This window comes from Camelus ferus, chromosome 5, assembly GCF_009834535.1.
Source record: "Camelus ferus isolate YT-003-E chromosome 5, BCGSAC_Cfer_1.0, whole genome shotgun sequence".
In the NCBI taxonomy this organism is placed as follows: domain Eukaryota; kingdom Metazoa; phylum Chordata; class Mammalia; order Artiodactyla; family Camelidae; genus Camelus; species Camelus ferus.
In genome coordinates this window covers 89,179,843-89,205,482 of record NC_045700.1, presented here as the reverse complement: position 1 = coordinate 89,205,482, position 25,640 = coordinate 89,179,843, and the positions used below count along the sequence as shown (strand labels likewise).

The window sequence follows — 25,640 nt, the reverse complement described above, 5'->3', positions numbered from 1 at the left end:
AGGCTACATACCTGTTGTTTGTTTCAAAGAGTTTGTACCAATCTTGAGATATCACAATGTTGAAATAATTTTTGTTGCAAGGCTGGAATAGACTTTCTAATACAAGCTCTGTTAAATTAACCTCAGTTATTTCATTATTTTGGTAGAATTCACATCAGAGACAGGAACATGTATTGAGGAAAATATTCTGAAAGTATTGCCTTACTATGTGTGTCCCTGTGCTCTAAAGGTCATTTACCACACATGAAAATGTTTTTGTCCATAGGGAGCACTTTGGTGTAATCTCAGGATACTTTGTATTTTACTTTCAACAACAGTGATTCTTATCCAGCAGGCATCTCTCTGTCCTTTGGTGGAGAGAGGCATTTACAAATCATTCTCTCCTCCTTCCCTCAATAGCTCTTTCCTTTTGATTATCAGTGTGCCTAATAGTGATGTTCCTAGGTCTTAATAAGGAAGAATTTTAAAAGTACTCTATTTAGGAAAAGCAAAAATAAATGTTTCTAAAATTCCATTCAGCTCTTAATTTTACAGACTATCTGCTCCAATAATCTTTCTCTTGTCTCTGCATTCCTGTGTAGGTAGAAAAGAACTTCTTTAAGAAGATGTACTAAAAATGCTAGTGTAAGCTGACCTTCGACCCCCACTAACTGGCTAATTAAGGTAGCCAATAGATTTGGGACCTGTTAAAACTGGGTCTATGAGCTGTCTTTGGCACATGGACTAAAAGTTGCTGGCTCTAGTCTAATCCTTCAGATGTGAAGAAGAAAAAGAAATACTCTGTTAAATGCAGTTATTATTCTGAAGGATTATACAAGCTATTTGAGTTAAGACAGGATTTATGTTAAGGAATGAGTTGCTCTGTATTTTAGAAGTAGTTGGGCTGGGCTGTATGTGTTTGTGATAAATTGATTGATTGGTGATTTTATTATGGTGTTCTACAAAAGAGACTTGGAGCCAGGGATGGATAGACGATCTCTGGCTGATTCATTCTTTGTAGTCTGCATTCTAGGCAGTTAACTCCATTTTCTGGGAAACAGGATTTGTATTACAAAATGACTTTAAAAAAAAAAAAAAGTCTCAGATATAGAAAACCTGTGAAAATAATCAGTTTTTGAGTGTTTTTCCAGTTTTTAGTAATGAGATCACATACTTTATAAAAAATGAAAATGAGAAAAGAATGTCCTAAAACAGCTATTTTGAGGTTTTTTTCTGGTTACTTTTACTCATTAAGTATCATCTTCTATAGAGTTAAAATTACAACGTATGTAATTGTTTAGAGAATTTTTTGTATAGGGAAATAGCACAGGGTTTAAAATGTGAGAGGCCTTAAAGGGTCCTATTCTAACAAGGTAGCTGATTTAAATTATTTTTAAGTATATTCTCTATCTATCCATAATATTTAAGCCAATGGTTGTTCACATATATAGTAGTATATATGTTGATATATCATATTCTGTGCCCAACATTCTTCACCTTCTTATTTGCTTAACAAAATCTTGACAGTAGTTCCATTTTTAGAGTACAGAGCATTTTCCTTCTCACTGTGGCCGAGTCAAACAAAACTCTTAAAAGTTTTCTTCCCGTTCTATAACTTATTTTCACAATTGTGCAGTGGTATTATTTTTTCTTCTGTTTCTTGTATTAACTGTGTCCTTCCTTTTTGTATCCTTCAGATTGTTTCAGAACATCTTTTTACCACTTTGAATTGCTTCCCTCTGCCTGATAGTTAATTTCTCAATTTTGCTTTTGGTTATTTTCCCCCTCAGGGCTGAGCAGATCTTCTTGGTGGAAAGCCATTGTGGTACCTTTTGCTTGGTGGTTTAGTGATTGTTTGCCCAGCTGATCTTAATTTTGGAGTTGCTATTTCTCTTTGCCTGCTTCTGTCTTTTCAGTTCTAGGTTGTTTTTTTGCCTTGGTTAATCAGGGCGTGTCCCTGCCTTATCTTCCTGCCATGCTGGCCTGGGAAGCTGGCCTAGGGAGGAGGGGGTACTTTGATCTTTTGTTTTCCTTGCTCCACAATTTAGTTTTTCCAAGGAAAGGTCATTGGTAGGAAACTTTAAGATCATCTTCTTACCTTAAAAACAAACAAACAAACAAAAAAACTTCATGGTCTTTACCTCTTCCCTGTTTTTGTAGAGATTCTATTACATACGGCAGATTTTCTTCTATGATTGAGGGTATAGCCAGCTTTTCTCTAGTTTCGTTGTAAGTGGGAATTTCTTCTGAATTTTTAAGCATTTATTTATTTTGCTTGATTTCAGGGAGGGAAATAAAGAAAAGGAACCTTTACTCTGCTGTCTCATATCTAGGCTTGCAATAAGTATCTGGGTTAAATTAAAAAACCTTTTGAGTCAAGTGTGTTTAGACTCAAGAAATAATGGAGTCTCTATTATGTGTAATTAATGTATTTAACAGACAGCTCTGAATGTCACGTTCTCAACAAAAAAAGACCTTTCTAAGAGAGCTACAGCATGAATTGTATAGGTGTAAATGGTTGGCTCAGTACTCACAAGAGTAATATACTTTGTGAAAATCATGCCAAAATTAATCTCATCGACTCTTGCCAGATGGCATGGAAGGTAGATAATCAAGGCCTCTTCCAGTTGTAAGGTGTAGGTGCTGGCTTCTGTTTGTGTGCCCAGTGTTGAATTTAGTTGTTCAGTGTCGAGTGGTACTTGACAGTTCAAGTGTTTGCGGCAAGCACTTTAGTTTTTCATTTGCACTTTGTAATTGAAGGCAGAGTATAGAAATTATTCAGAGTTCAGATCCTGGTGGGTCAATTGTATTCTGTTTCCATCTTTGTAAATGGATTAGCTGTCAGCAGATCAATAAACAGAAAGTAGTTAAATTCATGTTTTGGAATAGAATGGCATGATGGAAAGTGTACTTTGCACTGGCATTCTGGAGAGCTGGATTCGGCTGTGAGATGGTGTCCCTAAATAGATGTATGCTGTGGGGCAGTTCACTCTGGATGAGAATGTCCTCTTACATAAATAAGAAAATTACATCAGGTGTGGACTGGCACTCACACTGATGGTTTCTACTCTCAGTAGGTTCTTCCTGCTGCTGGGCGGTCCTCTTTGCCCATAGTCAGCTCCTTTCCTGTTTAGTTTGTATTAGATAACTCTTTGAAATCTCCATTCACTCTTACTTTTCTCATACGTTAAAATCTCAGATTCTGTTAAGGCATACATGTCCTTGCTGCCGTTTGTCATCTTCTCTTTGTCATCTTCTCGGCCTTGGAGATCAGTGTGCTTTTCTTATTTAAGGCTTAGGCTCTTAGTTCTTTGTTTTCCTCCTGCGGGATTTTGTAGTAAACTATACCTTATTCCCTCCCCCCACCCCTTTTCTTTCAGTAATTTTCTTTACATATGTAAACATGCTCAAGAGTTAATTTTTTTGAAAAGGGAAAAACAAGAAAATCACCTACACTCCTGCACACACAGCCTTTGTCAGTCCTGCCTCTCCTTACCTTGTTGGCTCTTTTCTCTTTGTCTTCTTTTTCTGCCCAGCATTTGCACACGAGGGTTGGTGTTTACTGGCTAATTTGACCATACACTCTCCTCCCTGACCAGTTCTGGAAACCAGCCACTCTCACCAATTTCTAAATCTGATGGACACTTTGCAGTTTTGTGTATCTGCCCTTTCTGTGACATTTGAACTTTCCTATCCTTCTTACTCCTCCATGCTTTTTGTTTTGTTGTGTACCTTCAGTGTTTATTCCCTATACTTCTGATGAGTCCTTGATTCTCCCCAACTAGATTCTTGCTTTTCTGTTTTCCTTAGATTTTAGTGTTTCCCACCCAGGGTCCCACCCTGGGCCTGTTCTCTTTATGCTCCATGCTTTTCCTGGTGGAAATGAATCTCATTGATTATCTTGGTTTCCCCTACCTCCTGCCTGCTGGTAATTTCTCCCATCTGCATGTTTGGTTACCTACTTAATTCTATCTAGATCTTTATTTCCATCTGCATACTGGAACTCTTTATCTGTGAAGCCTACATGATAACTCCAAATTTGACATATTTAACACTAAACTTTATTTTTCTGCCCCATGTGTACCATTTGTTTACTACCATCTGTTTTGTATGATTTTTTAAAGTTAGAAGCATAACTTTTAAAACTATGGTGTAAACACAAAGATTTTATTCAACTCTACAATTAATGAAGGGAACCTGTTAGGGTAAAGCTGGTTCAAATGGCATTTGAGGAACTGGATATTTATGCGCAATTTAATAAAGAATTTTAGATAGTTATGTCCTACCGAGCAGCAAGCTGTAGTCTTTGGGATTACCTTCTCAGCTGTTGTTTGTATTTCCACACACAACACAAGATCTGCAAGATAACATGTAAATTCATTGAAACCCTAATTAATAGTAAATAGCAAAGTTAATGCTTCTGTCTTGTAGAAAATTCCTAGGTGGTCCTGTTAAATAGTGACCCACTAACAGGCTCACCTAGGAATTTTCTTTACGTGTCTTAGGATAACTTTTCTCAACCCTTGTCACCAGAGTAAGAAACCTGCGAGACATTTTAATGATTTTATTCCCATGCATGCTGAAGTTTGATAAACACAATCCTAGACCTTCCCCCTCTGCAGTTGTATAGATTTTATTGTCTAAATGTTTCCTGACACCCACCCTCTCTTCATTTCACCTTCCCTTGTTATCAGACCCTCATCCATCCTTAAGTCTGTTTGGTAGCTTAATAATTGATCTACTTATCTGTAGGTCTCAAACCCCAAGTTTTTAGCTCTGAGCCCTTCATGATACAGTTCAGACATCTAGGTCCACCTTCTTCGCAGATTCCATGCTGCAGCCCCAGTGGGCTTACCCAGCATCCCTTTATCGTATCTTATTCTCTTTGCTCAGTGCCTTTCCTCACAGCTCTAAGCTTTCAGCCGGACCTTCTCAGCCTGCTGAGGATGAAATTAAGTCTTTCTTTTTGTTTACAACATTACCTTTGATATTGCTTCTCATATCTTTTAGCATATTTATAATAATTACTCATTTGAGGATCAGTCAGTTAAACTGATTTTAAGGAAATGTAAAAGGATTAGAACCCTCTGGGTCTCCCCCCTAGCTTGGAATGTCATGGTTCTCTTAATGTTTTGACTTTTTACAAAAGGTACATGTGTAATTATTTTTCTTGATTTGTTTACGTGTATAGCATAATCATAAAGAGCATAAACTTTCCATCAAACCTGTGTTTGGGTGCTGGCCTTGTAACCTGTTGGTTTTGTGGCCTTAGGGTCATTGTAACCTGGTGTGTGCCACAGTTTCTCTGAAGGAACGTTATTTCTAGTACCAATTTTGCAAGGCTGTGAAAATTAAATGAAAAAGCACGTTGCCTGGTACATGCTAAGCACAGAATAAACATTACCCATAATCAGTTTTGTTTTAGTATTCATTTTAAAAACATATTTTTGCCACTAAATATTCTTTTCTAGTGTTAGAAAAATATAATTTGGAAGTACTGTTTTTACATATTGCACAGTATTCCAACATGACATTAGAATGACTTTGCCCTTAAATTGAATTAAATGCTTACCAGACCCTATTCTCCAATAACCCAACCCTTTCCCTGTTACTCGGTGGCTCCTATTTTAATTTCTATACAAAACCCTTCTGATTGCCTGGAAAACAAGACAATACATTTTTCCCAGCTTCCCTGATGCAAACTAATGTAAACTAATGTTTAGTTTTTTTTATGTTTAGTTCATTAAAGGTTATTGAACCACATTGCATGTTCTATAACAGACACAGCTGTTAAGAGTTTCACATTAGAGAAAGAAAGATACCATATGATACCACTTATATGTGGAATCAAAGAGAGACAAACGAACTTATTTACAAAACAGAAACAGACTCACAGACATAGAAAACAAACATACCGTCACCGGGGGGAAGTGGGTAGAAAGGGATAAATTGGGAGTTCTAGATTTGCAGATACTAATATAACTAACTAATATACATAAAATAGATAAACAACAAGTTTATACTGTATAGCACAGGGAACTGTATTCAGTATCTTATAGTAACTTCTGGTGAAAATATGAAAACGAATATATGTATGTTCCTATATGACTGAAGTACTGTTCTGTACACCAAAAATTGAAACAACATTGTAAACTGACTATACTTCAATTAAAAAAAAAAGTTTGACATTTGACTTGTAACTATACTATAGATACTAACTAGTGGTTTTTTGTTACCTCCTTCCTAAATCAAAGTGAAATGTACACTGTCCCAAATGGTTTTATAGAATATTTTAAAATCATTTTTCTTCTTTTATTCCTTTCTTCTTCAGGGTGGTGGACCCAATGACTCCCCTCCTCTTTCCCCAGATTCACCAGCCAATTAATTGTACTTACAGGCACTCATTAAATGGCTGCTGTGTGTCAGGCACTGTTCCAAGAGCCTTATGTGCATTGTCTCTGATACTTAAACCTTAAAGCTAATAATGTTTTCTCTAGTTTAGTGGAGAAAGAAACAGAGCTGAAAGTGAAATATGATGTAACTTACTGTTATTAAGTAGCATAGCCAGGATTTGAGACCCCGTACGTATTTCTGTATTGTGGTCTAGTTGGGGGGAATAGAGCAGTAAGCTCCTTGTGATCAGGGATTCTTGTATTTGCCTCTGTATCTCAGCACCTCTCAGTGCTTTGCTCTTCGGGAAGCTTAAAGGATATTTATTCTCATTTTAAAGATAGTCATGTTTGAAGGCCTTGCCATTCTTAAGCAAGAGTAACTTCTATTATAAGCAAGGGTGACTTCTATTTCAATTTATTGTTGAGTTATTTAATACTGTCACTGCCACATTTAGCCTACCATGCTTTCTCCAGGGATGTAGTCAGTCATATCCTTTTTGATCTAGTGTAGCAGTAGTTCACATCTGCAGTCTTGGTGTATACAGGCAACTTAATTTTGTAACACTTCAGTTTCCTTATTTGTAAAGTAGGAATAATAGAATGGCTTATAAGGCTCATTGGCATATTTAAATTTTGCTTATAAGAATAAATGAGTGAAGTGCTATGGAAATTGTGTTTATTATTGTTGCTATTAAACTCCAGTTTCATAATCTGAAGCCAAACCAAGTCTCCTTGGGCCATATTTAAATAGAACGCATACAGAATTGGTGGGGGGCTACACACTGGATAAAGAAGTTTCTCTTTAAATGTCAGTTCTGAAATCTGAAAACTTTCTATAGATACTGCCTGGGATATCGGGCTTTTAGGAAAATGTTTACTGTGAAAATAATGTAACTTTCCTTCAGTTTTTAGAGTTGCGTATCAAATAGGTAATAGTAGTGATTACACGGGTAAATGTAATAGCTTGGCTTGGGGCTGTTTGTGACCTTGTTCTGGATTACCGAATTGGAGACCTGTTCTCCAGCCTATCAGCTTCCTTCGTGTGCTAAAAATTCTGCGTAAATCCAACTTTGTTTTTCTTTTATACTTTTGGTCATTTGACCAGGAAGAACTGCCATATCCTAAAGTTAATTTTTGCAATCAGCTTTTCTTGGTGTTCTGAAAGTTTTGCACAAACAAATGGTTGAACTTGTTTTTTTTTTACCCCTAGCTTTAACTTCTCTTCTGTAATGTTGAGTTGCAAAATTAAAGGAAAATCAGTTTTCACCACGTTTGCAGTTGAAGTTTCCTTGAAAGAATATCCTTCTTATAACACTTCAAATGAATTTCAAAATGTAGATTAATACATAGTTCTTTTTTTCTGAAGAAGTTCTGTTTGCCCAAAGACGTAAATACATTTTCACATAAAAGTCAAATGCTGTTTAACCTGGACAGTAAGTTTGTTGATGCTTAGAGCTGTGAACAAAGTCATCATGAGTTTGTTTTTAGGGCAAGTATTTTTTTTTTTAATTTAGGTATAATTGACAGTCAGATGCACAACATAATGATTTAATATTTGTATATATTGCACAGTGATCACTAAATCTAGTTAATGTCAGTCACCATACATACAGAATTTTTTTTCCTTTTAAGATCTACTTTCTTACCAACTTTCAAACATGCAATACAGCAATATTAATTTTAGTCACCATGCTGTACATTAAATCCCTGTGACTTACTTACTTTACAACTGGAAGTTTGTACCTTTTGACTCCCTTTACCTATTTGGCCCACCTCCCACCCCTTGCCTCTGATAACCACCAGTCTGTTCCGTGAGTTTGTTTTCAATCTGGAACATATCCATTAGTGTTTTTATGCCTTTCCTATTGCATTCAAAGTCGCATATGCCATTTCTTTTATTTTAGTGCTTTAGAGATTAATATCAAAGGTTTCATGTGAAAAGTTTTGGTGATTATTTTCACTGAAACAAGGGTCTATCTATCTATGTATGTAATCTAAGTAATACACTACTTAGAAGAGTAGTGTATTTCAGGACTTGATAGTCATTGTTATTAATTGACTAGACTTAAACCTTCTAGTTTCAACATTATAAGATAAGATAGCCTATTAAAAATGAATCTTTGCGTTCATATTCACTTCAGGTTATCTAAACATTCAAGCAATATAGTTTTTATATTAGTATAACTCTCACTTTTGTGTGTGTGTGTTTAAAAATTTACTTAATAAAATATGGTAGTTATAATAATTGGTGATGACAGTACAGAATATTCACATAACAAGAAGGAAATCAGTGCATGGTGATTTTTTGGATTCTTATCTGGAGCCAAAGAAGAGTTAAATTTTGTGAGTTCGTGGGGGTGGTGATCTCTGGAGGGGATAGGTCTTCTCAGTATCAGGATTCGGAGGACTGTTTCCTCAACAGATGACTTGACCTTTCTTCATTTGGAATTGTCTGTAATGTCAGGGGTCAAACTTGATCATCCCCAAGGGACCCTTCTGTCTCTGAATTCATTGTTACCTGGCAGGGAGGAGATCCCATATTTATTATATGTTAATCTTATGTTTACTTTTGGGCAGTTCAAATTCCAAAGTTTAACAGACTCTGGCCTCCTTCCTTAAAGGTTAGTTTTTGCCTTAAAAGCAGGTAGCACCTTGATAAGTGAGTGTCTTTGGCTTGTCACTTTTTCTCTCTTAGATCTCAAGAATTGTACATGAGTGAGCTGGTACTGGTTGACCAGCTCTGAAGATGTTGGGGGTATTATTAAAGTTAGTTTGCCAACTACAGGTCAAATTAACCAGCATGACTTACATTGATTTGAATGACTTAGCATGCCATGACATACAGTGGGCATTTAGTAGCATGAAGTGGGCAGGTGAAATCTAGTAACTTTATTTCATAACAATATTCTTTGGTTTTCAAAGTGAAAGCAGCAGTATTGTGCTGTTCTCTTGTGTTCACACTGTTTAGGGTCCAAGCAAGATGGCCCTGAGATGGTATTTGAAGTGGTAAAACTTCTTGGATGAATTCTGAAATAGATTGGTCTCTGATTTAATTCCTGAATGGGGTACAGTTGTTCTCTATGCAGTACAGCCAGGAGGGCTCTTTTAAAACATGTGTCCAATTTCATACCCACAGAATCGATTTCTGAGGGCAGAGGTCAGGCATTTTTTGACAAAGCTTCTCAGGTGATTGTGATGCTCACCTTTAATTAAGAACATTGTGTTTTCTTCATAGCAAAATTCACTTTTGAAAGTATATTGGTAGAAATTAATACTCATGTTGACAGTAGTTTTTATGGTGAAGTTTCCCCCAATATATTTATTTTACCCCCCGTATTCTTTTTATTCTTGTGAATACTTATAGTAATACCGATAGTAGTTAAATATGTACAGAGCCCTTGCTGTATGATAGGCACTGTCTTAAAGTGATTTGCATGGAATTTTTCTTTTAATCTTTACACCTGCTCTATGAGGTAAATTCTTTATCCCCGCTTGGTAGACTGAAGCATAGAGAAGTTTATATACAAAGTCATACATTTTGTTGGTATTGAAGTTAGGATGCGAACTCAGTCAGAGGCAATTTGACTCCGTAGCCCAGCATTTGTAATAGAGTGACCTATCTTACTGCTTTCAAAGGATAAATAACAAAAATGACTCCTTTCATCCCAAACTTCAGACTCCCAGTCCTCTAAGTCGGTTAGTACCATCTGCATGGGGTACGTTTCAGGATCTCAGTGGATGCCTGAAACCATGGGTGGTACCAAACCCTGTGTGTACTATGTTTTTTTCATATACTAATGGGTGGCTAGCATATATAGTGCATACGCTGGACAGAGGGATGTTTCACATCCTGAGCGGGACAGAAAGGGATGGCGTGAGGTTTCCTCACGTTACTTGGAATGTTGTACAATTTAATTAAAACTTATGAGTTAGTTATTTTTGAAATTTTCCATTTAATATTTTTTACCATGGTTGATTTGGTAGGTAACTGAAACCATGGAAAGCAAAACTGATGATATTGGGGAGTGGTTAACAAAATCTGTTTTATGAATTTTTCCACCAATTTTTAAAGTGTAGACAATAGCTAAAGAAAACATAGGCAAGCCTTTTGTGTATATATGTGTGTGTGTATGTGTGTATATATTATATTATACACACACATATGTACACACACATATATATTATACACACACACACACACACACACACTGATGGGAGTTTCCCCCTAACGTATCTTGGGGAGGTCTTTCCATCAGTACATGTAAATTGAACCTTCCTCTTTCTCTTTTATTTCTCTTCTCATAGTATTTCCTCTTTTTTCTTTCTAAAATTGCCAGTAATTACATTAGTAATTTGAACTTTTTGACTAAGCTTTTTTTTTTTATACATATGTATTAATGATGTGGTCATGTGTGACAAAGAAACAGTTCTCTTCTACTGAATTGGATCAACATATAACTCAAAAGAAAACCCAGTTTCCTGTTAGAGTGCATGGAATATCTTAAAATCCAGTAGTAGGTTTAGTTATGGTTAATTTACATTCTTTTTGGCACAAGTTTCTGTAATGTCATATGATCGTTCCGTCTGTTCCCTCCCTAGTAGGTAAGAAGTAATTAAAGAATTCTACTTGGAGTTTGACTGGAAGCTTAAGAAAAATTGTGTCAGATTTGATTTATAACAAGTTGTAATTCTTTCTTCCTGTGGTAGTGATATTGGGCTTTTTTTTATCAGTTAAAGTCATTTTTGAGTATCAACATTTTTTTCTGTGTAATTCTTACAGAAAGACAAAAAGTTTGAATTGATTAAGAACTGTGTTTTAAACTAAATTGTTACACGTATGAACTAAGTGCAGTTTCTTTTTGCTAACAACTCCATGAGGTAGGTAATGTACTGATTTTACAGAAGAGGTAAACAAAATCTAGAGATTAAGTTTCGTCCACAAGTCCCAGCCAGCACAGCTGACGGTGAAATCCAGGGTATCTGGGACCGTTTCTCAGTTTACTATGCTTGAGCTGCTTTTTCCTTGTTCTCCATTGAGATGCTGTAGTTTTACCATTTCCTTTCTATTCATGATTTCATTTGTTCATGTCAGTACTGTTTAGTAAGCATGACTTACGTTTTTATTCTGTGGCTGGGGAACCCAAGGCGAGAGGTGGTGACTTGTACAAAGGCAGACTCTTTTAATACCTGACTGATATATCACGGGACCTGAGACAAGGTGTTCTGGCTTTCAGTGTGGTGCCCCTTTCTGTCTAGTACTGGAATGGGGAAACAAAGTTTTCTACTAGTGCCCTTTTTTTTTTTTCCCTTGAATTGGGAATTTCCTGGGAGTTCCCTGAGAAATCTAAGTGAATTTTATGTGCTGGGTTCTAGACCTTTGTGCCTTGAATTTGATATATTTCTGACATTTTATAACATATTAATAAGTGAGACCTCAGTTGAATAAGACAGAGTGCAGCATGGTGAAGACTGTGATCAAATTGTTTACATAAAATTTCTCCTTCATCTTTGGCACCTCTCATTTGTTTTCTGTATTGTACTATGTATAGTTGACAATTTCTTTTTTCTTTTTCTTTTTTTTTTTTTTCCCCTTTTAGTGAATGGTAGTGTCTAGAAAGGGTATGTCCCTTCAAGAGAGAGGTGCCAATGTCCAACCGGCCTAATAACAATCCAGGGGGGTCACTGCGACGTTCACAGAGGAACACTGCCGGGGCCCAACCACAAGACGACTCGACAGGAGGAAGGTATGTATTTAATGGTAATTTGAAAAGAGATTGAGAATAAAAAGGTATTTTTAAAAACTTCATTGTGAGGACCAAAACTGGAATGGTTCACTATAAATGGGTAATTTTTTTTTTAAATTTTTGAGCCAAGTAACAGAACACTGGAATTCAAAGCAATTATTTAATCATGCCCTAAATATGCTAGGCTTAAAAAATTGTTCAGTCACTGACATTACCAAAACTCCAATCCCAGGATCAGTAGCGTATGCACATCCTGTCTTGTTTGCCCTATCTCTTCCTCACTCCCTCGGCACATGCTACAGCACAGCTTTTCAGCCATTTGTAGTCCCTCTGTTTATGTGTGTCCTGACTTATTTACCTTACTGAAAGGAAGCTTTATTTGTTTTAAGGTCTTGAGTTTTGATACCTAGCTGTTGAGTTTTTTCCCATCTTACTTTTTGTCAGCACCAATGCTGACAGGCTGGGGAAGCTGTCTGGCATCGATTCTCATCATTTTCTGAGTGGTCTGGTGTTGAGCTGGCTATTTCCTTGGAGTTGTTGTAAAGGAGATAGTCTGAAGAATGAGGTACATTCTCTTGAATGTAAAATTCGAAGTCTAAGTTAGCTACAGACTGTCATTTTATGTATAAAATATTCAGAATTACTGTAAGTCCTGATTTTCTAATCCATAGACCAGTCATGTTTAGCTCACAATGGAAGACGGCTAAATTGTAGCATTTTGAGGCATTACCATGTATATGTTGCCTAGTAAATGATTTTTAAAAATTGTAAATGTCAAATGTAAAGAAGAAATTGAAACACACCTTGTTCACATCAGGCTGTGTTAGTGGTTGAGCGTTTGGACTTTGGACTGGGCAGCTTTGTGTACAATTTCTGCCTCTGCCTCTAAAAAGCTGTGTGTCCTGTGTTGTATTTTTCAGCAAACCTCAATTGTTTAGTCCACACAGTAGGGATACCTGTTTAATCGGGTTATTAGTTAACTTGGTATTGCAATATGTTAAGCTCTTAGAACAATATTTAGTACGGAGTTTTGTTCTGAAATTGTTTCTTGCTTTTTTACATTTAGATTATTCTTTGCAACAGCCACACTGAACTTTATTTATATTGTTGATTAAAAAGTATCACTCCCCCATTATAAAAATTTTACATATTTATTTTAGAGAATTTGGGAAATACAGAAAAGTTAAAGAAAAACATCACAATTATACAATCCACTTGTAACTACTGTTAATGTTGGCCTGTTCCTCCATAGTCTTTTTTTTTTCACTGCATGTGTGTGCATGTATATATGCATGCACGTGCACATGAGTTACTTGTACCTTTTGAACAATTGCAGTTTTGCATATTAATCCTCAGGTTATATTTAGACTCTTGCATATGATTGAGAAACATTTTGGGCTGTCACACGGTGTATTGCTTCTAAATTCACAATGATATTTCAGCACCATTATCTTTTGTACACATCAGGGTTGTGTAGAATTATTTAAGTGTTTTGTTGTATTATGTATTTTAAAAATATGAGAGGAAAACAAATGGACGTGGTTAATACTAGTGATTAAGATGTGCTGGCTTAGGTCGTTAGCTCTCTTTCTTGCTTTCTGAGATGGCCCGCACACTATCTATGGAGTGTGCATCTACTTTTAATCACCCCACACCTCTCTTGGTCTCTCCCTCTCACCTTTTTGAGATGGCCCGCATTCTGCCTATGGAGTGTGTATCTCCTAAGCCATTTTTCCCTTCTGAGTGAGATGGACCCCACTCTATCTATGGAGTGTGTACAAATAAACTTGCTTTCATTTAAAAAAAAAAAAAAGGGATGCACTGGCTTAAATAACAAAGTTGTAATCAAGGTGGAACTCAATTTGATTTGTAGAATGGCAGATCTTGTACTTTAAGCCAAACAGTGATATTCTCAATTGTGAAGGAAAAGAATAAAATTTAAAAATGTGTTTGGAATGGCAGAAACATGCCAGAGTATAAAGCAAGGTGTAATTAGGGTTTTTATAGCTTTAATCTTTCCTTCGTTTCAGTAATGTAGCCCCATTTCAGCTCTCAAGATTTCAGCTTTGACATGTTTTCAAAAAATATTTCCCCACAAAACTAGTACACGAAAGAAGACTTACTTGCTTTTTTAAAAACCTAGTATCACATGTGTCATTACCTGTGTCCTTAAAAATTGTTTAAAAACATGACTTTTAAAGTCTTCATGTTCAGTTGTGTGGCTGTACTGTAATTTCATAATAATTTTCCTATTTTTATGTGGGTAAATATAGTTATGATAAGGACACAGAAACGTAGAACTGTAGCCAAAAAGTCTTACCAGTTTGGCTGAGAATGCAGATTTGCTCATCTGAATTTCATTTTGCCGTTCTAGACAGCTTAGTTCTTTTGTTCGTGATAGAATCTCAAAACTGGAAATTCATCAAATCTCAGACTGACTTTTGAAGCCCCAGTAGAGTGTGCTGTGCTAACAGTTACCCAATCTCTAAGGACCCTCTCTGGTGATTTTGGGGAGTGAGAGGATTGAGATTAATTGGGAGAGAACAGTCACAACTGCATTTTCATTCTTTGAATCTGACTCCTGTTGCATAGCTTTTCTAAGTAAAATGCTGTTATTGTGGCTTCTGTTTCCCAAAAAACAGTGGATTTGGTCTTGTGAATGTATTCATAGTGATCTGGTGATTGAAATAGTGGTCATAAAAAACAGCACCTCCTACGGTACCTGGGGAGTGTTTCTAGCTGAGCAGTTTTGTGTACGTATTCTTTCCGTTGAGACTCACAGAAACTGTGCTCCTAAGTGTCTCGTCCTGTTCTCTAAGGATGGTAGCTTGCTCAGCTTTACACAGCGGCTGTGTAGAGTCAGGACTTGACCCCTGACCCCTTCACTCTGAACTCAGTGGTTCTTTTTTGGTATGCCAAGCTGTTTTTACTGCACATACCACTTGATCTAAATGATGAAGGACTTGGGGAGGGGGAGTTGAATTACTTCAAACTGAAGAGTAGTAACTCATTCTGTTTAGAATTTGAGAAGCAGTTCTTCCCTCTTAGAATTTTTAAATTCATTCATTTTTGATCCACTGTTTTTTTCCATACTTGCGTTATGTTGTTTTCTTTGTGTAGTTTCCTTCTCTTTTCCCAAATCAAGGTCACTTTACTTTTTTTTTTTTTTGAGAAAGATTTTAGTTCACCGTTAAGATAAAAGAAAGTTGGATATTTGAAAATTTCTCCTGTTGATTTCCCCTGCTCTTTTCCACCCATCCTTCATCTCTATCCATAATTGAGCTAGACATCTTACTCCTCTTCTGTTGTTTTTCTCTTTTCCTTTCTTCCATAATTTTTTGGGCTATGTTGATCTGTTCCTCTCTCTTCTGTTCTCTCTTTTTTTTCTTTCTTTAGGAAATCACTCACCTCCACTGCTTGCCTGTGTGGTTGCTCTCAAGGATACAGCCTAGCCTTTCCCACTTCTAGAACAGGCATTTGCAGGCTCCTGGCCCTCCTGGCCATGCAGTAGCATTTTCATTATATCATGTGCTTTTTCTTGTCTTTCTCACATCTCAGTGGTGGGATTGTATTCAATTTTATAGCAACTTTGGTTAAGATTGCTTTAGTGAAGGTTTCTTCGACATTATTTTTCTTAGAAAAATGCAACATTTTGAGAATAGAAAATTGGGATGCTTTAGAAAAATTAAAGAATTAAGGTAAATTTATTCCAGCCACCCAGGAGATAACTATGGTTAGTATTTCTACTCTATATTTCTACTCCATGATTTTTTTTTTTTTTTTTGATACTGAAGGCCTATGATTTAATTCTGGGCCTCTAGTTTTTCTCAGTTTTTTTCTGTAAAATAGCATTGCTGTGCCCATCACATTTTAGTATGATTCTGATTTTACCAAGTCAGATTCCTGAAATGGGTTTTTAGGACTTAAGGGTATGAATATTTTGAAGAGTTTTAACAGTTAAGATTGCTAAATTGTCTTTCAAAGAAAATTGAACCACTGTTTTTTTTGATTGAGCCAATTTATACTCCTACTGATTCTTTGTGAGAATGCCTGTTTCTCCAAATCCTAGTCAGTATAGCACACCTTTTTTAGTAAAAATGTGTGGGTAAAAGGATTCCTTTGGTTACTATAGAGTTGAAGATCTTACCCATATGTTAGCCATTTTCATTTATTTTATGAGTTGTATGTTAGTGTCCTTTGTCTGTTTTAATTTTGGAGATGCTTTTTCTTTTATTAACGCCCTTTATGGAAAAGGCATCAACCTACTGACACTGGCAGTTTTTTCCCCCTAGTTTTACTTGTTAGAGTTTGTTTCAATTTATAGATGATTTAAAATTTAAATAGTCAAGTCTGTCAGCTCTTTGTTTCTTTTCTTCCTTTGCCTTCTCCATCCCCAGAATAAAATTTCTTCTCAGTTCTGTTATGGTTTCATTTTTTATGTTTTACTGTAACCTGTCAATGTCAGAGTTTTTAAATGGTGTGAGGAAATGCTTGAGTCCAATCCAGTCCCACTTCTCCACCCCATTAAAAAATTTATCTGCAAAGTTTTATTATTTATTACAGAGTCAAAACTCAATTATGAGATCTAGAGGTTATAGCTTTCTGTTAACATTGTCAAAGCAGGGTTTTTTTTTTTTAGGCCAGCATTAATTATGCTGAAGTAGATTTATATTTTGCTTAAAAATTAAAAAGCTATTCCAGAGGACTGAGATACAGGAAAACATTAAAAAAAAATCCAGATTAAGTCTGTGTTAGTATTTTTATTTTTTACTTGTTTTTAAAACTCAATTTAGCATGTAGCTGATTACACTGTAAATACAGTTTCGGATCTTACTCTTTTTCACTCAGCATCTTAACATAAACATTTTCTCTGTGATTATGATTTTTTGATAATTGTTAACAAATGGTCACATGATTTTCTGAATCAGTGTACAGCATTTTCCCCATTGATTTCCACTTTTTGGATAGTTAGATGGTTGGAGTGGGAAAAGTTTTTGTTTATGCTTTAAATGTTTGCATTTCAGGTATCTCTTAAGGATATGTTCCCAGGAATGAAATTGCTTGGTCAAAGTAACTTTTTTTAGGTCAACTTATTCCGCATAAATTTTCTTTCTCTAATTTACTTATCATAATCAGGAAAAAGTGCTTTTTTTCATCATTCTATTTATGTTATCTCTCTTGCATTTTCCTGCTAATTTAATATGGAAAATTGCATTAATTTTATTGATGTTTCTATAGTAATGAGGTTAAACATTGGAAAAATAGAGTAAAGGAGTGAGATCTGAGTGAGAATACTTCTTTGTGTAAATGTGCTAATGAGTTTTCATATGCTGTTAATCTTTCTTTGTACCACTGTACAGGAGAACTAACCTTTTGATTTGTTCAGCTGAGAGTAGATGCTCTTGTAATGATAACCCTCTTTAGTGTAATGATTACCCTCTTTAGTGTAATGATTTCCCTCAGTTCTTCACCTGTGCATTTTGAGTGGTGGTCACTCTTTTCCACCACAATCTTAACTCTGATCTCGTCACCCCAATGCTGTTGCCAAAGCTAGGAGAATCTACAATCTTTTCTTTTGATGGGACTAAGGTGGACACATGATCCAAGCAAGGGAAAACTGGAAACTTACTCCTTTCTGGTAACAAAGGGAAGACATGAATCTGAAATTTCCAGCTGCACATCTCCTGCCTTGTGGAGGTTGGGCAGGAGGAGAAAAGGCAGATATATTAATTGTGTGTACTAAATTTCCTACAAGTTTCAGTTCCTCAGTTCCTCAGAGCTATGTCGACTTTTGCCTTCACTAGACTTGATTATCTGGCTGTTTTGATTCTGGGGATACGTGTGTCTTATTTTAATAAAGCCTCATGTTTTGGCTTTAAAGTTAAGAGTCCTGCCGTAACATGCTTGCAGTACAAACTCAGTATAAGATCATAAGATTGTGTCCATCCGTTTGTAGAACATCATGCTAGTAAGCTCTTTGCTAGTTGGTAGTTATGAAAATGAGAGTAGAATAGCCTTTGTCACAAATACATCCAACTCAGTAGGGGAAATGGGCGTGTCGGTGATTATTAAAGTCAGATGAGGAACATTTCTGGCAATGACCCTGTTGATGTGGGCTCTGAAGGCTAAAGAAGCAGATGGTATATGTCAACCACGTTTGTCTCTACTTGACATGTGGCGGCATTAGTTACTTCCAGAGTGTATTGTGTTTCTCATTTTTCTGTTACTTTGCTCATAAGGAGTAGATGTTCAACAAATACCAGTGTGGGGTAATAATAATAAGATTTAGTTCCTTGGCATTTCTAGGCACCAAAATGTGACTTTCTTTTACTGAAATGGTCATGAAAAGGTGCTTGACTGGAGTGAAGGCAGAGCTGAAACAGGGTATGGTTTAAATGGGCTACGAGACAAGGTGGTCTGGATTATGCTGCAGTAATGACCAGCTCCTAAATACTAGTATATTAGAATAATTGAGACACTGGGAAGCTTGTCCCTTCTGGGTCACCTGCAGGCTCTGCTCCATGTCTGCACATTCACATATTCAGATAGCATTGCTGTGGTGGAAAGAGAATGTCCAAAGCTTCTCTCAGACGTGATTCATTTCCACTCACTTACCCTTGACCAGAGCAAGTTACGTGGCTGCACGTAACTTCCAAGTGGTTTGACAAGTACCATCCTACCACGTGTCTGGAAAGAAGAGAAATAGATTATTTGTAAACAGCAGCTGGTAGCTATCACAGGCTGCTGAACACCGTCTTGTTTTATTTTTTTAATGTCGTTTTTTATTCTTACTCCCATATCTACAACAGACCATTTATTTCCCCAAATTGTACATAGTGCAGCATGGCTGTGCAATTGTGTATTCACTTCATTCTGCTATTCAGTTAATCAGTATGGGTACCTTTTTTAAGTATTCCCTTTTTAAGTGTTCCTTGTGTCTCTTTTTTTTATCCTGACCTTTGCTCAGTCAGATGAAAGTTCAAGCTTCCTCATCTTTGGGAGGAAGAGAATGTTAAGGGGAGACATGAAGTGATGTGAAAATGACTCCATTGTTTCTTATGACTAAATTAAAACCACTTTTAAAAACAATTTAGAGTTTGCCAGATAACTTGTTACTTGCTCCTTTCAGTAAGCGGCACATCTGCTGCACAGTTGCGCACTTGGACTTTTCGCTCAGAGCGCTGCGCACACACTCTTCCACTTGCAGTGCCGCTCTGGTCATGCTGGGAAGGCTGGTCTGGCCCAGCAGGCCTTGGGGCTGAGAGGCAGGGTTTACAGTGCTGTGTTAAATAGTGATGTGGCTGCCTTGGTCTAAAGAGGAACAGAGGCTACTCTTTTCTAGGTAGAAGTCATGCACGTTGGATTCTTAGTAGTCTGTGTTAAATTCTTTCTTGGACCAACAAAGTAATATTTTATACACTGTGTAATTTTCTCTGCATTATATATTTCTTGCTTTAGTCATGAGATGTGACATTTTGTTCAAAAGTCACTTAATAAACATTGAAAACCTATAAGGTGTTAGCTGCCATAGATTATTTCATATCCTTAACTGAGGGTTTGGTTTAATCCTTCTGTCCCTCAGTATTGAGGGAGTCTGATGTTCCACACCACTTTTTACAAATGCTTTCTCAGTCTCTGAATGCTTTCCAAGAAGAGTATCAGTGTGACTAAAAAGACTAATACATACAGATGCTTCTTCAATAATTGAACAGCCAATTTTAACATCATATATGGAAGGCTGTTGTTTTTGCCTTTTGTTGTTTTGTTTTGTTGGTATAAAACAAGAAGGTTTCTTTTTAGATTAAAAGGAAATGTGTGATTTTCTTCTATTTTTCTCATATACCATGTCCAAAACCTTAAGCTGTTTATTTTGACCTGTATTTAATCAGAGATAGAAATACTAAGAGATAGAAATACTAGCATGGGTGGGAAAAATTTAATAACTGTAGATATAGGCCTTTTATTTGAGCTCCTAGGTGTAGCTGTGGGGTTTCAGATTTAGGGAGCTGGATACCTGGACTCAGTCTCATCTTTCCTGCCTGAGGGCTGTGTAATTTGGGGCAAGCCTCATTTCCACAACTTTAAAATGGAAGTATGCCTGCCTTGGGTGTCTTTTGAGGGTTAAGCTGGATAATGTTTTTAAAAAATTAATACAATGCTTATCACATAACACACCTTTAAAATTACTTACTCTGTTGTCATCTTAGTAAGTTTTTACCCAAGTGTTTTATGAAAGTCGGTGTCATTCCTGAAGTACTCAGTGTTGCATCACTGATCTGTTACTAATCACTTACTTACTTTCATTATCTCGCTGTTTATACTCCTCCCCCAATTGCTTTGTGAAAGGAGGCAAAAGTAAATTGAGCTGAAAGGCTCTCTTTTGGGGGAGGGGGCATCTTTTACTATGGTTTTGATGACATTCAATCCTTCTGCCTTTTTTTCTTTACACAATATACTATTGTGTAAGCATTGTGGTTTACTCAGCATCCTCAGTGTGCCCAAATTGTTGAACATACAGTTTTGGCTTTTGCCTTACTGCTTCTAAGCCTAACAGCCTCTTACTGCAAGCTATTTTAATAGATCTAAAACAGAATCTAGATCCTTCTACAAAGGCATTTAAGCCCTGGCCTGTACTTTTCAGCCTTGTTTCCTAATGTATCTCTGTGCTCAGGGAAATTCATGTCACTTGCCAGGTACCATGTGGATTTCCTGATTTCCTGCCTCTACCTTTGTCTGTGCTGCTTTTGACCAGAACGCTCTTTTTCCTCAGCTTTTCATTCTTCAGGGCGTGGCTTAAATGCCATGTGGTCTATAAATCTGTATTTTCCTGCTAAGAGTAATTTCTCTCTTTGTTGTTCAACTTCATAGCACCTGGAAGATCACTTTGTTTTATGAAATTCTGACCTCTTTTAGGACAGGGACACAGTTTAGTGTGTCATCAGTATTTATGTGCCCTGTGGTAACTTGCATATACTTGAGTTGAGAAATGTTGAAATGAGTAACTTGGTACAGTGCTTCTCGAACTCTAGTAGATCCAATACTCTCACTTTACAATGTGTATCATATAATGTAAATATCTTTATTATGATGTCCCTCCTAAAGTATCTTGAATTAAGTGTATAAAATGCCTGCCTACACAGTTGAGAAACATCAATATAATGTATGAGCACTTTACAAAGGTAAAAATAAACAAGTAAAAGGAAAACAATTGATAACAAAATACCGTTATCTCAGTAGGTCAATTCTTTGGTACGCTGACACCAGATGACACAGTTTTCAGATGCTTGCATCTGTATTTGAAGTTTTTGAATGTGACAGCTGCAGTAACAGACTTAAGTCCCATAAGCAACATTTTCATTATAAACTTTTTCAAAATGATGCACGACTCTTTGTAAAGCTACAAAAAACAAATATAATCTTTTGTTGATTCCTATGCATTCCTGGAAAATTTAATATATTAAAAAATCATGCAAAACAAATCTAAGCTGAGAATTTATAAGTCTCTTTGCCCCTTATGTCATTACCAGATTTTAAATGTTTTCATAAGATCTTCAGATATTACCAAGGTTATTTGAAATATGTGGGTCATGGGACAGTCCTCACTCTGTCTGACGGTTCTGTGTTATGTTACATCTTCTACTTATAGTCCTTACCTGCTAAATGCCAATAGCACCACTATTCCCCAACGTGTGTTTTCCAAATACTCCCTGGAGGAGGAACCACTATTTAAAAAACAGTAAAATACTGCTTTATAAGATAAATAAGGAGGTTTAAATTACATATTTATTTGGGCTAGCATTTCACTATAACTGAACATAGTAACATTAGTCAAACTAATCAGCTTCTCTTTTGTGACTGAAAATAGAAACAGGTACATTTTATAGAGAACATTAGTGCATTTTTTGTTTAAAGTGGTTTAAATGAACTTTTCACCTTAATTATTGAAAATCAGGGTCTTATTTACAACATGCATTTTATAGCATTATAAACAAAGCATTTAATTTTTTGGAAGACAAACCTAATGTTTTTGTGTATATAAAATTTAAAAAAATAAAAGTGTATGTCTGTATATACCTGCACAAATAAATATGGAGATATAAATAAGTACCAGATCGTTTATATTTGGTAATATGTTCATGTATTTAAGTTGTAAGTATGTCTGGCATAGATACTAATTTCAGACAAAATTCAAGATCATTAATACAAGGAGTTAACTATTAGCTGCTTGTAACTAGCCACTTTCCTCATTTTGCTTAAGACTAGGATAAGAATGTGCTCTTTGATACAAGGTTTGATATCCTCTGGACTAAAGATGATTTCTAATCCTTTGGAATACCAAGGATTTTACTAAAGAGCAGTAAAAGTAAAGTATCAAGAAGGGACACGCACTACAATTTGCCTAAAAGTCAGCAAGAACCATTTGAGACTTGCTTTCAAGTCAGTCTTGAAAGCACCTGACTCATAGCTGATTATGGTTGGTTCTGTTGGCATCGTGGGTTTCTTTAACGTGAGTTGGCCCACATAAGCTTGGTAAGCAGGGAAATGATGTCAGTGTGATGTGGGAGTAGTGTCAGTTCATGGGCAGTTTTCCTCATAGTGTTAATATATGAACTGAATTTGGGACAGACACTTCAATTAAAGAGAAAGGTTTGGTAATCTATGAAGATCTTATGAAAAATTTGGAAATTTTGCAGAAATGATTTAAAGAAATCATTTAGTGCAAAAAATAGCTAGTGCATTGGCTCCCAGAACCACCACACTTTGCACTGTTGAACACTCTCAGGAAGCTCGAAACCATTTAATTCTGTTTTTATAAAGAAAGAAAATGACAAAATTGTATTTTTTTGTTGAAGCTGGTCCTAAAAGAAAATGTTTTTTAAAATTTATACTTAAAGGAGAAAGTACAAACATAAGACTCAAATGAGTGGACCGTGATTATTGGTATAGATGCTAGTGGAGGTTTAATCTTTTATTTTAATTGATGTTTTTGTTAGGACTTTCATTACAAAGTAACATAGATCTCTGTGTCCATTTGTATTTTCATCATTAATCCAGTTATTTTTAGTGGGTGATTTTACAGAGCATGAGTTTGTTTGTTGTTGTTGTTGTTGTTGTTGTTGTTGTTGTTGTTGTTGTTGTTGTTTTTTAGGAACACCCATAGGGTGATATAGAAGCTCCTGAACATGTGTTTCCCCCCATCCACACCCTTCTACTCACCCACCCAACTCTCCTTGAGCTATAATTCACTAAATGGGCTCATTCTGGTGTTACTTTACTGTGTTATTCGTGCAGATTTAATTGTAGGGGGTATAAATTTTATGGATCTTAAAGAGATTATGCTTTTTAATAAAAAATTAATATTGAGCAATAAGGTTTGATAAATGAGGGAGTTGGTAAAATGAATGAAGAAGAGGCATCAAGACTCGTTTAGTGCTGAATGCTGTTACGTTCTCATTGGCTCTTTTAATCGGGCATTATTATTTTATGGCTATTTACTTTACAGTATTCTGAGCATTAATACTTTATAAATGGTCATAATAAAATAAAGTCCCACCTTGGGAGGTTCCATTTTGTTACTTACGATAACCATCTGGTTCCCTACTCCTCTTGTAAGCCAGAGGTTGGAAAACTACGACCTATGGGCCAAATCCAGCCTGCTGCCTGCTTTTGTAAATAAAAATTTGGTTGGAAACTAGCAGTGCCCGTTTGTTTATGTGCTATTTATACCTGCTTTTGTGACACACAGTACCACCCATACAGCTAGAAATATTTACTGTCCTTTACAGAAAATGTATTAAGATTGTGCCAAACAATAGGCAGAAGGACAGTAATGATCAGTACTTTATAATGTTCAAAACTGTATTTTAACCAGGCCTCAGTGAGAATACCACACTTAACAGTTTTAGGAAAGGGCAAATCAGATCAGTATGAACATTGTTGGATTTAAGCCAGTTTTGTGAGCCTCACTTTCTAAGATAATTAATATTGTTTCCTCCCTCCCTTTCTTTCTCCTTCTTTCCTTTTTTTATTTGTAATTTGATATTGAGAGTTTACCTGCTAAATTCTTTAGTTCCTTGAAGGTGTTAGTAAGGACATGAAAGACATAAGAGTGGATGTGGGTAGATACAAGATTAGATACATTTTAGGACCAGAGAACAGACTGTTTGGGTGAAGATCAGGACTTCTGCCTCCACAGCAGGCTCGACGTTAGGTTAAATGTTGGTCAATTTCTGTTGCTAAAGAGACTTACTTAGAACTATATTGTGGCTTTTTTTTTTTTTTTTAAGAGGATTGACATTTGAATACTTAACCTGCTTGAACGTTATCACAAAGTTGTCTATCTTTGAATGGATAAGGTTTTCTTTTAATATGATTTTAAATTTTCAAGGAATACAGCAAGGAATATTTTAAATTTTATAGTGAAATGAATTAGAAATTGTGATTCAGTTAAAAATTAATTTATAGCAAACTTTACAAAAATAAGAATGTAGAGAACTTAAACGACATAGTATGTAAGTATTGTTGCATGGATAGTAAATTGTGAACCTACGCACAGAACATGATACCTTCCTTTTTAAAAACCAACTATGAATTGACTTGAATATTTATTCATCTCATTTCTATTAAAATAAAAAAGTAGAACTCTGTTACTAGACATATAACAAAAACAAAAGCAACTCCTAGAAATTAAATCTCTTGAATAAAAACTCATGGGATAAAACAAAATTTCAGTCTGCAGTGTAAGAATATCTAGGAAAAATAAAAACTAAATCATAGTATATAAAAATCTTAACAAAGCTCAGCTTGGTTATACCCACAGAAAATGTATACTCTGAAAAAAAATTACTGAAGTGAAGACTAAGACACATGAAAAACTAAGCTATAGTTTTTTCAGTAGATCTGTTTTAGTTAAGTCTTTAGAAAATTCTGTTCTGTTATGGATTAGACGCTTAAAAATGAAAATGAAATTGTGGACCCAGGAACTATTTACTTTCATTGCAAAGCTAATTTCATATCTTCTTTCAAGAACGCAGTATTGAATTCTTCTGCAAAAATCGGAGAAAACAATAAAGATATTGCGACTAGAAACCTTAGATCATCTTTTTGGAGAGATGGTGGAAATATATGATAATAACTGAATGGCATCCTTACGGATTCAGTTAGAGTTATATGAAGTTTTCAGTGACTTATTTCTAAATTCCTTTGAGATGTTTTCAGAATGAAAGCCTTAAAAAAATTTAACCAAGTAAACAGCTTTGGTAGTAATGAAACTTTGTTATTTTCATTAGAATATGCTCTTTTATGTTACTTACGTGAAGAATGGATGTTGGTCCTGAATTACATACTTTGCATCTGTTACATTAATATCTCACCTCTATAACACCAGCTTTCCGGGTATATATTCTTGCATGCTTTCTTTGCTCCTGTAAATCTCATGTAACCTTTGCCAGAGGTTAAAAATCTAACAACTGAAACCTGTTTCTACATGTCCCTCAAACTTGCTTTTAAAACAGTGCTGGCAAAA

The 25,640-nt window shown here is 35.8% G+C and overlaps 1 protein-coding gene across 17 annotated transcripts in view; it reads left to right on the top strand.

Annotated features, from left to right (window-relative positions):
• Window positions 1–25,640, top strand: part of TRIP12 (thyroid hormone receptor interactor 12) — a 135,223-nt gene that overhangs the window by 25,575 nt on the left and 84,008 nt on the right. For 16 of the 17 annotated variants that reach the window (XM_032480425.1, XM_032480436.1, XM_032480437.1 and 13 more), the window contains exon 2: window positions 11,969–12,115. In XM_032480425.1, coding sequence (XP_032336316.1) covers window positions 12,018–12,115 — 98 coding nt within the window. In that variant the 5' untranslated portion in view covers window positions 11,969–12,017. Of the gene's footprint in view, window positions 1–11,584; window positions 11,590–11,968; window positions 12,116–25,640 lie in introns of all 17 variants that reach the window. The other variant, XM_032480424.1, reaches the window with a different exon arrangement.